We start from the raw sequence: 15,000 nt of genomic DNA, 5'->3' as shown, positions 1-15,000 counted from the left end.
AGGGAAATGTAGATAACAGACGATTATAAATATATATATATATATATATATATATATATATATATATATATGTATGTATGTATGTATATGTAAAGGAATATATATATGTGTATGAATATATATACATATATATGCATACATATACATATATATATATATATATATATATATATATATATATATATATATATATATATATATATATATATATACACACACACACACACACACACACACACACACACACACACACACACACACACACACACACACATACGCGCGCACACACACACACACACACACACACATATATATATATATATATATATATATATACATATTGATATTGTTTTAAGATTAGCCTTTGATGTATTAGAACGCAATTCAAAGTGACCAATTCAAGAATATAGAGGAAATTGCAGGAGAATATAGAGAGATAAAATTGTATAGCTGAACGAATATAGATAATGAAATAGGGTAAATCATCTAACTTATGTAAGATGAATAACTGTAAGGCTTTCGTGTTAGTATCTATGACTCAGTAGTATATAATCGTTGACATATAAAAAGACCCAAAATTGACTTGATAAACAAACTAACGATTAAAGATACAAACTCCGAAACACAAAGCAACAAAGACAGAAAAACCGAAGACAAAGAATAAAACAAACTAACTAACTCAAAAGGAGACACAGACACAAAGACAAATAACAAAGACGATTAACAAAGACCAAAACATAACGAGCAAAAGGATACATACACATACACACCCCCTCCCCCTTTTCATCATGCTTGCCTACCCTTATTACTGCAAATCTTCCCCACCTCCTCGACTTCCTTCAACCCGTCAAGTACCTGGCCATCTCTCCTTCTCCATTAAATTCCTTTCAGGTTGTCTCTGACCCTGACAGTCTCCAGCTATTGCCCTCCTGATGGGGAGCTCGGAGAATTGTTTTTTTTTTTTTTTTTTTTTTTCTTATTCTTTTTTTCTTTATTCTTGGATCTTCTTTTTTTCGGATTTATTATGATTTTTTTTTTTTTTTTTTTTTTTGGTTAAAGATAGATAAGGGAGACGAGTGTGTTGAGGAGGAGGAGGAGGAGGAGGAAGAAGAAGAAGAATGAATTAGGAAAAACAAAAGTAAGAAGAACAAAATAACCATATTAAGAAAACAGCAAGACCAAGGTGAGTAAGAATAGAAGGATATGAGTTATAAAAATGAAGAAAGATGAGTTAACAGAAAAAGAGAAAGACAGAAATAGAGGAAGATGAGATAATACGAACTGATAGAGGAAGGAAAAACGAAACTTAATTTCACGAAGAACAAAACCGAAAAAGAAATAAAGATGAACAAGAGGAAAAAGAAAAACATAATAAATCACAATAGGAACCAAAAAGGAACCAAACAATAGTTAGAATGAAGAAATACGAATGACAAGAAATCCAGAAGGAAGAAAGGAAATTAATCCCTCTAAGAACGAAACAGAATGAGTAAAAATGAATTTAAAAAAATGAGTTTAGAGGAGTAGGACGAAGCGGAAGCGAAAGGGGGCGTTCGTAATCCCATTAAGAATAAGCGAGAATGAATAAGAACGAGTGAGGAGGAAGGAGGCAGGAGGCAGGGGGCAGGAGGCAGGAGGCAGGAGGCAGGGGGCAGGAGGCAGGAGGCAGGGGGCAGGAGGCAGGAGGCAGGAGGCAGGAGGCAGGAGGCAGGAGGCAGGAGGCAGGAGGCAGGAGGCAGGAGGCAGGAGGCAGGGGCAGGAGGCAGGAGGCAGGGGGCAGGAGGCAGGAGGCAGGAGGCAGGAGGCAGATGGTAGGAGGTAGTAGATAGAGGGCAGGAGGCAGGAGGTAGGAGACAGGAGGCTGGGGACAAGGGATGGGCTTGGGGAGGGGGGGGGGGGCGTGTGGGATCTGTGCTAATTACGGTGATTCTTCCGGCTGCCGGTCGTATATCGGCGTCCCGGCAGCCGAAGATGATTAAACGCTCGCTTAATTACCAGTTGCTTCCCCTCTCTCCTCTCCATCTTCCTTTTATTTCTTCTTCCTCTTCCCTGCTTTCTTATTATTGCATTTTTTTTTTTTTTTGGCTTCTTTTTCTTTCCTCGCTTCTCTATCATTTTTTTTTCTCTCCCTCTCTCTCTCCATTATCTCTTTTTTCTATATCCCTCTCTCGCAATTTTTCGTTCTTCTTCTCTCCTCTTTCCCTTTCCCTCTTATTTTTCTTCCACCCTCTTTCTTCTCTTATTCTTCCCCTTTCCCTTACTTTCTTCTCCTCTCTCTTTTTCTCTCCCTTCTCCTTTTTTCTCTTCCCATCTCCCTCCTATTTTCCACAATCCTACTTTTCTCACCTTCCTTCCAGCTGTTCCTTTTTCCTCTCCTTTCCCTCTTGCCCTCTTCCCTCCTACCATTCTTCCTTTCTTCCCTTTTCTTCACCTCTTACCCTCTTCCCTCCTACCTTCCTTCTAGCTGTCCCTCTTTCCTTTCCTATCTCTCTCCCCCTCTTCCCTCTTGCCATCCTTTCTCTCTTCTCCTCTTCCCTCCTACCATCCTATCTCTCTTCTCCTCTTCCCTCCTACCATCCTTTCTCTCTTCCTCTCTTCCCTTCTTCCATCCTATCTCTCTTTCCCTCTTCCCTCTTGCCATCCTTTCTCTCTTCTCCTCTTCCCTCCTACCATCCTATCTCTCTTCCCCTCTTCCCTCTTGCCATCCTTTCTCTCTTCCTCTCTTCCCTCATACCATCCTTTCTCTCTTCCTCTCTTCCCTTCTTCCATCCTATCTCTCTTCCCTTCTTCCCTCCTTCCATCCTATCTCTCTTTCCCTCTTCCCTCTTGCCATCCTTTCTCTCTTCTCCTCTTCCCTCCTAACATCCTATCTCTCTTCCCCTCTTCCCTCCTACCATCCTTTCTCTCTTCCTCTCTTCCCTCATACCATCCTTTCTCTCTTCCTCTCTTCCCTTCTTCCATCCTATCTCTCTTCCCTTCTTCCATCCTATCTCTCTTCCCTTCTTCCCTCCTTCCATCCTATCTCTCTTTCCCTCTTCCCTCCTACCATCCTTTCTCTCTTCTCCTCTTCCCTCCTACCATCCTATCTCACTTTCCCTCCTCCCTCTTGCCATCCTTTCTCTCTTCTCCTCTTCCCTCTTGCCACCCTTTCTCTCTTCCCCTCTTCCCTCCTTCCATCCTATCTCTCTTTCCCTCTTCCCTCTTGCCATCCTTTCTCTCTTCTCCTCTTCCTTCCTACCATCCTATCTCACTTTCCCTCTTCCCTCCCATCTCCCTTTCAATCTTCCCCCTCCTATTTACTCCTTTCCTTTCTTCCATTCTATCTCCTTCAATTCTCCTCTGTGTCCTGCATTCGTCGTCACCATTTAGGTAAAACTATTTGGTATCACTATGCTGCCATATGTTACTTATATATGTATTGATGGAAGGCAATGAAGGCGTACGTGGCGAAAAATCAAGTATTGTATCGTAGTCTATAATGAAATCTAATGAATATATGGTACATATACAGCTAAAAAGTGTAACGATAATGACGGTAATGATGATGATAAGGATAATTGTAATAATGATGATCATGAGGATAAAAACAAAGATACCGAGAGTACTTACTATAATGACAGTGGTAATGGTAGTGATGTAAATAGGAACAACAACTATAGTAGCAATGATATTAATAGTAATAATGATTATGATAGAAGGGATGACACTGTTGATTATGATAACGATGGTAAAAATAAAGAAAAGAATAATAACAGTAACAATTATACATATACGAATAATGGTGATAATGATAGCGATGGTGATAATAAACTGAATAAAAGAATTGCAGCGCTAGCAGTACTTCTCCCAGTACTACCGATACCTATGGAAATGATAATCATCGACATGGAGATTAATCGAAATGATTACCATAATCACTATTGCTTTCAGAGCTATAAATACATACTAATTACTACCACTAGATAATAATAATATCATTACCACTAGAGAGAGAAAGAAATTAGAGAAAGAGAAAGAAAAAGACAGAGAGACAGGGTCAGAGACAAAATCATATAGACGGAAAGACCAACAGACGAACAGATGGACAGAGAAACAAAGATACATAGAAGCAGAGAGAGAGAGTAAAGAAGAAGAATGAATCCAAAGCCACTAAAAGGCATGAACCTTGAAATAGAAAACTGGCTTGACTCGATTACCTGCTCGCCGAAAAAGCCACATCTAAATGTTAATGAAGCAGAACAGGCGGGAGTCATAAAGCTCGCTTACTTAGTCATCTTTAATCAAAAGGGAATTTATTTTTTTTCTGTGGGAGTTGGGAAGTAGTGGGGGGGGGATGGGAGGGAAGAAAGGAGGGTGATGACGAAGGAGGAAGGGTGGATAATGGGGAGAAAGGAAGGGAAGGTAATAGGGAGGGAGAAAGGAAAGAAGGGAGGGTAATGGGGAGGAAGGAAGGGAAGAAGGGAGCGTTATAGGGAGTAAGGAAGTTAGGGTAATAGGGAGGGAGAAAGGAAAGAAAGGCGGGTAATAGGGAGGGAGAAAGGAAAGAAGGGAGGGTAATAGGAGAGGAGGAAGGGAGGGAAATGGGGAGAGAGGAAGGGAGGGTAATGGGGAAGGAGGAAGGAAGGGTAATGGGGAGGGAGGAAGGGAGTGGAGGCTGGGAGACGAGGGGATGGGAGAGAAGGTGGGTAAAAGGGAGGGTAACAGAGAGATGGAGAGAGGGCCAAGAGAGGAGGGATGAGGAGAGGGATGATTGGAGTGAAGGGAAGATGGGAGGGAACTGGGAGAACGGATAGAAAGAGAGAAAGGATGAAAAGACGAAGGTATGGGAACTGTGAAAAGGATAGGTTGGACAATGTGAGTGAAAGAGCGAAGGGAGATGGAACTGGGGACTAATACGAGGAAAGGGTGAAGAGAGGGGACTGGGAGAGGAGAATTTGGTGAGGGGAGAATGAGAGAAAGAAAGGGGAAAAGGCAAGGGGGAAAAAGAGAAGGGAATGGACACGGGGGGATGATGGGTAGAGAAAGAGCAGGTGATGTGTATTCAAGTAGTGCACGTGTGTGTAGACTGGATTAAATTTCCCTTTTTCCTTTCTTCTTATCTTCTAATCCTTTATAAAGCTGTTCTGTCGTCAGTAATTTGTCTTTGTTTGATTCATTCGTTTCCTTATCATATGTACTTTACATAAACCAAACCATTTACCAATTTGTTGTTCTGTTAATATCTATTAATGTCGTTAGGGTAGAAAGCAAACTTCCCTTTGTATTTTTTTCTGCGCCTATTCATTTGCTTAATTTATATTCTTTCCATTGATTTATTGTGATTGTGATTTATTTCTTGCTTTCCATGTTAAAGGCTTAAAATCGTATTATATCCGATTCTCTTACCATTAGTCGCGATCGTAATGATGTCAAGGAAGGCAATTGATAAGTGGGAGAGGGAATAACAGAGAGGAAGGAGGAAGACATTGAGAAGTAAGCTCATGAACGAAATAGTGATAAATACTGTAGTTAGGTAGAAAAATATATCGATAGACAGTGGTAGTGAGCTTTATGTTTGTATGAAAGATGGAATAATGTAATGTCGCACTGATAGAGATATATAACAAACCTCCCTGGTCAAGACTCAGACCGGGTATGAACCGGAAGGTCAGATCATACCCGGAGTGACCTAGGTTTGAGTCCTGGTTGTTATATATATGTATATATAATATATATATATATATATATATATATATATATATATATGTATATATAATATATATATATATATATATATATATATATATATATATATATATATACATACATACATACATACACACACACACACACACACACACACACACACACACACATATATATATATATATATATATATATATATATATATATATATATATATATAACAACCCTCCCTAACTAGGACCAGGACCAGGACACACACACATGTGTATTAGTATATTGCTATACCTTACCTTCATTCTTGTTTTCTCCTATCATCAGTCCGTTTTGTCAATCAGCCCTACTACTTTTATTACTACTTGATATCAATCCCGATCGTTCCTTGCTGATTAAACCAAATCCCAAGAAAAAAAATGAAGTGAAACATCCTCATGATTTTAACCCTCGTCCTGTGCCTGTGCGTATCAACTTGTTCCTCTTACGTCATATAATTAATTCAAGGGATCTATTGCAAAAAGACTCATCTTCGTTATCTCCTCTCATTCTCTCTCTCTCTCTCTCTGTCTCTGTTTCTCTCTCTCTCTCTTCCCCTCCCTCTCACTCTCTCTCTCTCTCTCTCTCTTTGTCATTCTGTCTATTTGTCTGCTTGTCTTTGTGTCTGTTTGTTTTTCCTTCTGTCTGCCTGTCTGGGTCTCTCTACATTTCTTTATCTGTCTGTCTGTCTGTTTGTCTCTCATTCTCTCTCTCTCTCTCTCTCTCTCTCTCCCTCTCTCTATCTCTCTCTCTCTCGCTCTGTCTCTCCCCCCCCCTCTCTCTCTCTCTCTCTTTCTCTCTCCCATCATTCATCACATTAATATCCACGCGTTTAAATCATCGGTCATACTTTGATGAGCTTTTGCCACGAATAACTTTTCTCACAGATCTCCGTCGCTGCGTTGAAGTCTCCAAAAAATAAGGATTTTATTTATTTTTCTTAAGTCCTGCCTTTTTTAGTTTAGTTTTTTATCTCTCCCAAATTTGCTACAATTTTCATCCCCTTGCTACATCTCTTCTCCTATTTTTTTTTTCCTTTTTTTATTTCTTTTAATATTCTATTTTTTTCCTTTGCCGTTCCACACTTACCAAAAAAAAGGTGCTCCAATATTAACCCCCTGAAAGAGAGATAATGTTATTACTATCATTTTTGGGTGTTTGGTTTTTTCTCATTCATATTTCTCTTTATTCATGGTCTCCTTCGGTCCTTTGGATTGGTTGGTCCCTGATTTGGGGTTTTTTTCTTCAAAGCTTTTGTCAATATTCATTTTTTTTCGGCCAGTTTAGGGGAGAAAGTGGATCCTTGTAAAAATCTATCTGGACAGTGTTTTCCGCTCTCGTATTGTGCTCGTTTGGATTTACCATTGCTTGTGATTATACTCGTTGCTTTCTGACAGGATGTTGCGAACCCGTGTTTTGCAGAAAGTATTTAATAGTTGTGTGTAAAAGACCCTTCTTTCTGTTGCTTTTGCGTGTGCTCATACTGCTATTACTATTTGCAAGGGTGCACTCTTTTTCCACGAAACCAAAAGCAGCCAGTTTTCGCACAAACAGTTTCAGAGCATACCTTATAATGATACACTCACATTTGAAGGGATCACTGCCTTGTGGAGATTCGTACCTCCAGTGTGCCCTTTCCTAAATTTAAGCTGATTATTATTAGTTTTTTTTTGTTGTTGTTTTTCATTTTGTTTCTTTGTTCCTTTTTCTTTTTTCAGCTTGATGATTTACTCCTGATCTTCACATTCTCCCAGTATTTTAGAGCCGTTTCGCTTATCTTTGCCGAATCTTTATTTATTGTTTTACTTTGGCCTTGGTCGATTCCATGCCTGCCTTGTTGTTCAGCAGTCTTCTGATATTCTTTTTGTGAATTTATTGTTTTTACTTGTTCCGCGTTATAATTTCTTTTATGTATCATTATTTTATTGTTAAAATATTTTACTATTATAGTTTTTTTATTAATTTATATATATTATTATTTTTTTTTTGTTTTATATTTCATATCTTGTTAGATATATATAAAATTAGTATTTTTTTATTAATTTTACTATTTTGTTATTATCTTTCATCAATATATTATATTGTTATTTTTAGCATTTTACTATATGTTAATCTTTTGATTATCATTTTTTTATCATCTTTTGTTTATTATCATTACTTACACTTTCGTTATTATAATTTAATTTTACGAACTATATTATTTCTCATTAATCATTTTATACTACTAGTATTAAACCATAATTATTATTATCATTATTATTACTTCATTATAACTTTCTATCATTATTATAATATTATCTTATTAATCGTACATTAGTTTAATTTTGTCATTATTATATATCTTACATGTTATTATTATTATCATCAATATTTTTATTATTAATTTCACTAGTATATTATCATTATTTAGTTATTATCATCTATTATTATTATAATTATTTCATTATTATTATATATTTTATCTTTATCATTATTATCATTTTTACTATCATTATCATTTTTATCATTATTATTAGTTTTAACATTATCATTAGGATAATTGATATTATTTTTATTAACCATTACCCTTATCATTATTATTATTATTATTATTATTATTATTATTATTATTATCATTACTATTATCATTATTATTATCATCAATATTTTTATTATTAATTATCACTAGTATTATTATCATTATTATTATTATTATCATTATTATTATTATAATTATTATCATTATTATTATCATTATTTTTATCATTATCATTATTATCATTATTACTATCATTATCATTTTTATCATTATTATTAGTTTTAACATTATCATTAGGATAATTTATATTATTTTTATTAACCATTACCCTTATCATTATTATTATTATTATTATTATTATTATTACTATTAACATTATCATTATTATTGATATCTTATTATCATTATTTTTTAGATGTTATTATTATTGTTATCATCATTATTATCATTATTTTTATTATTATTATTATTATTATTATTATTATTATCATTTTCATTATTAGTATAAATATTTCTCTCATTATTCTATTTTTTATTATTATTACTACTATTCTTATTATCATTACTCTTATTATTGTAGTTTTGTTATTATCATTGCTATTATTATCATTATTATTATTATATCATTACTACCACCATTACTATCATAATTTTTGTTTTTATTAGTAGTATTATCATCAATACTATTATTATCAGCCTAAGTATTATGATAGTTCCCTATCATTATATTCACTATGATCATTGTTAAATTGTTATTATCGTTATAATCCTCCTATCTATCATTATTATCATCATTTTAATTTTGTTTTCACAAAGTCTACACACTGATTAACTGATTGAATAAAATAAGAATAAGTGCATTGACAATACCTGTTTCACATCTTAAAAAAAAATGTTACTATAATAGGATTTTTTTTTCAATTATAAATACATCTCAAAGACTTACTATCCCTTCATACAACTCCAAAAAAGTTCACTGTGATAATTTCTTATAAACATTGTTACACTTTAAAAAGATACAGATAACATCACTAAAGCATATGACGACAAAAGAATAAAGAGTGGAGTGTATGTAACATAGGAAGATATGGAGGTTTAGGAGGAAGTGGAGGCGAGAGAGAGAGAGAGAGAGAGAGAGAGAGAGAGAGAGAGAGAGAGAGAGAGAGAGAGAGAGGGGGGGGGGAGGGGCTGGAAGTATAAGAAAAAACAGAAATATGCGGAGACCGAGGGAAAGGAGGAAGAGAAGGAAGAAGAGGCTTAAGGAAGAGGAAAAGGAGGAAAAGAAAGATGAGAAAAGAAGGAGGAGGAAGAGAAAGAGAAGGAGCAGGAGGAAAGGAAAGGAGATGGAGACAAAGGGAAAAAAGGGTGGGGAAACATAGGATACGAGGAGCTAAAAAAAAAGAAAAAAAAAGATATTAGAAGGAAGTGGGAAAGGATTCTTCCTCGTTAGAGTTTTAAGAGAACCTTCAAGAAAATATAGCAAGAGTAATAACACACACAGAAAAATGATAATAGAAAAGAAGAGGAAAGACAAAACACATTAAAAAAATGAAGAAAATAAAAAGAAGAATAGGAAAAAAAGAAGAGGAGACGGAGAGTAAACGAAATGTGGATATCTAACCGTAGAGTTTTATGAGTCCCTCCGTTTCGCCGCGTGAATTCTTGGCGACGCACTTGTAAGAGCCAAAATCTTCTGCCTTCAAACTCCTTATGGTGAGCTTCATATGCGTGCAGTATGACACCTTCCCAAACTAGGAGATGGGAAAAACTATTAAGTATGAGGAAATGAAAGAATGTAGAAAGATTATATGTAAAAAAATTGTTTGACAATGATAATAACAAAAATAATATTAGACGTTAAAATGACAGTTACGATGATAATGATGACAAAAGTGGAAATTAAAAAAAAAAAATAATAGTAATAGCATCAATGTTGATAACGATAATGATGATAATGATAATAACGATAATGATAATGATGACGATACTGATGATGTTAATAAAATGATAATAAAAGCAATAATTATAAAAGAAATAATAGTAATTATGATAATATTACTATTACTGCTAACAATAACATCAATAATAATATTAATAATAATATCAATAATAATCGAAAAGAGAAATGTTCATACAACTAATGACATTATTAGCAATAATAAAGATAACAGCAAAAATATAAAAATTACATTGAAATAATGCTACTCATGAAAATAATGATAATGATATTGAACTAATTATAATTATGATACTGATAAAAATAATGATAATGATAATAACAATAATAATGATAATGGTAATAAAAGTAATAATAAAAATAATAATGATAATGATAATCATAATAATGATGATGAAGATAATAACACTGATAACAATAATACCTGTAGTAAGAACGAGAATCACCGTTATGATGATGATAATAATAACAATATTGCAATGATAATGATAATGATAATAATGACAATGATCATGAAACTACTACTACTGCTACTACTACTACTAATAATTATAATCACAACAATAATAGTACAGGAACTACTACTAGTGAAAATAATGATAATAACAATAAAATGTTGATAATAATAATAATAATAATAATAATAATAATGATAATAATAGTCATAATATAATGATAATGATAATAATAATACTCATGATAATAATGATAACAATGATGATTATGATAATAAAAATAAAGAAATAATAATAGTAACCATAACAGTAATAGTAATAATAATAATAATAGTAATAATAATAGTAACAGTAATAATAGTAATAACGATAATAATAATAATAATGATAATACTAATACTAATACTACTACTACTACTACTAATAATGATAATAATGATAATAATAATAATAATAATAATAATAATAGTAATAATAATAATAACAAAAGTAATAATAATAATATTAATAATAGTAATGATAACAACAACAATAATAATAATAATAATTATAATAATAATAACAAGATGAAGAGAAGAAAAAAGACAAACATGATAGTTATGATAAATAGATAATAACAATTACAATACAAAATAATAGTAATCATATTAATAACATAATAACAACAATGTTAGTAATAATAATATTGATCATAATAATGATATTGATAATAATGATGCTAATAGGAAAATAGATAAATAAATAATCATAATATCAATAATGATGTAAATATTAATAGTAATGATGATACTATTGCTATAACTAATGATGATAATAATGATGATGATACAATAATATAAAAAAAAACAATAATATGACATGTGATATTGATAATAATGATAATAGTAATAATATTGAAAAGGATAAAATAGTAATGAAATGAATGATAATGACATACAATTTTATAAATACCAATTTAAATAAATATTCATGTATAAAAGCGCGCGCGCGCACACACACACACACAAACACAAACACACACACATACATACACGAACACAAACACACACACACACACAAACACTACACACGCACACACACACACACACACACACACACACACACACACAAATAGACACACACACACACAAACACAAACACAAATACCCACACGCACAAACACAAACATACTGTACATAGAACTCACCCTCTCTTCGATGCTGTACTTGCGACTAGGGTGAAGCATGACATCCTGGCCCCTCGTCCAGTAGGTGAGGGCGGGGGGGTGAGCCTCGATAGTGCATTCGAGGGTGATGCTGTAACCCAAGGGGGCGCCTACAAGCTGGTGCGGGATACTCATCATGGGTGGAACTGTAGGTGGAATGCAATCGTGTAAGCGTGAGGAAGCAAAGGGTGTTACGCTCTTAACCTGAATATATTGGGCATATAATGTGTGAAATCTATAACTTAATCTATCGTTCGTTGTTTACTTTATACCACAAAACCCAAATAAGCAAGGGGAAAATCAAACAGACAAACGAATATACCGTAGAAAAGCCAATTTGTCCCTAATCCGAAATAAAAAAAAACAGACACACACGAACCGAAAAAAAGTAAGGAATTGGGTCTTGTGCTGGGATCATAAGTCATAACGTGGGGATGAGGTATTAACTTTATCCTAGAGTTTATTCCTTCGCTGTCAGGCCCACCTCGAGCAAGAGGGAAGGGGAGAAATATTAAAAGAGACAAGGGAGAAAGCGGGAAGGAGAGAGAGAGAGAGAGAGAGAGAGAGAGAGAGAGAGAGAGAGAGAGAGAGAGAGAGAGAGAGAGAGAGAGAGAGAGAGAGAGAGAAAGAAAGAGAGATTGATTGGCAGAAAAATATAAATGCTAGTTTCGGAGAACTAAGACCTAGAGTGGAATTTAATTAATGAAGATAAAGAAAGGAAAGATAATTCTAAGTAAGAAAACGAAGAAATTTCACATATGGCACAAACTCGACCGGATTTCATAACTGCGCAGTTCGAAGATGATTGGAAAGCCATACAATTAATCAGAACGTAAAAGCTTTAATTGACACCGAAATTTCATCAACCGAAAATTTGAAAACGGTTTTAATGGAAATATAGAACTGAAGAATGATAAACTAAATCAATAAATATAAAAATAAATTAGATGAAATGCATGTAAACGCGAGCAGCAGAAGTCATGTGTAGGGTTAGGATAGATCTTCCATTACGCTGATGATCTCTCTTGTCTTGAATTATTGGCCATAAAATTGCTACATCAAGGAAAGACTTTGAATTGTAGTTCTCTCTCTCTCTCTCTCTCTCTCTCCTTCTCTCCCTCTTTCTTCTTCTCCCTCTCTTTCTCGTTTTTCCTCTCTCTGTTTCTCTTTATTTCTCTCTTTTTTGTTTTGTTTTTCTTTCTCTCTCTCTTCCGTTCACTCTCTTCTTCTCTCTCTGTCTCTCTCTCTTCTCTCTTTCTCTCTCTCTCCCTCACCTGCTCTCTTCTCTCTCTTTCTCTTTCTCTCTCTCTCTCTCTCTCTCTCTCTCTCTCTCTCTCTCTCTCTCTCTCTCTCTCTCTCTCTCTCTCTCTCTCTCTCTCCCCCCCCCCCCTCTCTCAGTCTTTTTTTTATTCTCTCTCTTTTATGGCTTTTTCGTTTGCTTAGAGATTCCAGTTAGAGATTGGGAATGGCTCTCTGTCTCTGCCATTTGATAGATTTGTTTATTTCCTCGAAATGGCATGACCTGTGGGGTCATCACACACACACAGACACACACACACACGCACGCATACACACACACACACACACACACACACACACACACACACACACACGCACATACATAAAATAAGCACACATATCTTAAAAAAAACTACCTACCAAACTATTAATCCATTTGTTTATTGTTAATGGTAACTATTCATCTATCCCTTTCATGCATAATAAAACTCTCAACTGGAAGTTAATGTATGAACAATAATAACTTGATATACCCGTGGTTCAAGACGAAATTCGATTGCATTTAGTTACAAATGCAGGCACATTAGTACACACCAACACATATTTTCTGCAAGGAAATAATCGGAATCTTTCGAACTTGCCTTTAGGACACTCTTACTCTCGCTTTCATAACATCTGAATCTCAGGGAACTTCATAATTCTTAACCACATGTGCTAGATAACCTCATCTTCTCATCATAAAAAAACGACCTCACTCACATCGAACAAACTGTACCTCTTCAGTCGACAATAAAACCGCATTCTAAAATTAATCACAAGCTACCGACAAATTGTTTGAAGCCCAATAAAATCTTTCACTACGCAAGTAGTGTCCAAGAAGGCAGTTTTAACAAAAAGACCATGGTAGTTCTGCATACGCATATAAAAAGACGCTGAAAAGGCATTTTCTTCATTAATTCGCCTCACGATCAGTACAAACAGCAGATTGGTATTAAACAAATTAATTATATTATTGACGGCGTTTTTCATTCCTAGTTCGCCTTTTTTGTGATACCGATGGTTATTTATGAAAGATGAAAAAAAAGAAATTACTATCGGAGGTTATAAACCCGCTCTATCAATGTCATATTACTTAAGTATATATGTTACTATTAATCTATATACCTATTGTTATATTCTAAATAACTTACATAAGCCTACATAATTGTCACACATATTTACAAGAAATCTTGGTTGTCTACCTTATAGAGGTCTTAAAGCGAATAAAAAGGCAATGCAAACTTTATAGATACGAAATGAAATTAATATATATGTATAAACGCAAACACACACACACACACACACAAAAAAAAAAAAATCATTGGAATTCCGGGTAAAAATAAGTTCAGGGAAAAAGAAAAAATCTACATAGAGGGTGGACAAACAGTACCAAGCATTTCTCATGCATTTCATAATAATTAAACATTATGAGAATTTACTTTAAGAAACTTACATATAAAGTAGTTGTTAATATTACATAGTGATATCGTGGTACATAATAGCATCAACACATTTCTTATAACCATTACTTCCAACAGCAAAATCTCTCACCATATTTCTTAGAACCATCGCTTCCAACAGCAAAACCACTGAGCATATCGTCTTAGAACCATATTTTTTAGAACCATTACTTCAAAATTACTTACTTATTGATTACTTACAACAGCAAAATCTCTCAACATGATTCTTAGAACCATCGCTCCCAACAGCAAAACCACTCAGCATATCTCTTAGAACCTTATTTTTTAGAACCATTAATTCCATTTCTACACATGTTATAGAACCATTACCTCCAATAGCAAAACGATTCAGCCTATTTCTTAGAACGTTTACTCACAACAGCAAAACCTTTAAACACATTTCTTGGGATGAT

At 34.2% G+C, this 15,000-nt stretch overlaps 1 protein-coding gene across 1 annotated transcript in view; it reads right to left on the bottom strand.

Moving 5' to 3' along the window:
- LOC125027776 (lachesin-like) overlaps positions 1-15,000 on the bottom strand; it is a gene marked incomplete at its 3' end in the record, with an annotated part of 213,467 nt that overhangs the window by 12,319 nt on the left and 186,148 nt on the right. The window contains exons 5-6 of the mRNA XM_047616913.1: positions 11,832-11,995; positions 9,855-9,984 (exon numbers count right to left, since the gene is read on the bottom strand). Coding sequence (XP_047472869.1) covers positions 9,855-9,984; positions 11,832-11,995 — 294 coding nt within the window. The remainder of the gene's footprint in view (positions 1-9,854; positions 9,985-11,831; positions 11,996-15,000) is intronic.

Source organism: Penaeus chinensis, chromosome 8 (assembly GCF_019202785.1).
Source record: "Penaeus chinensis breed Huanghai No. 1 chromosome 8, ASM1920278v2, whole genome shotgun sequence".
NCBI lineage: Eukaryota > Metazoa > Arthropoda > Malacostraca > Decapoda > Penaeidae > Penaeus > Penaeus chinensis.
This window is presented reverse-complemented; position numbering and strand designations above follow the sequence as displayed.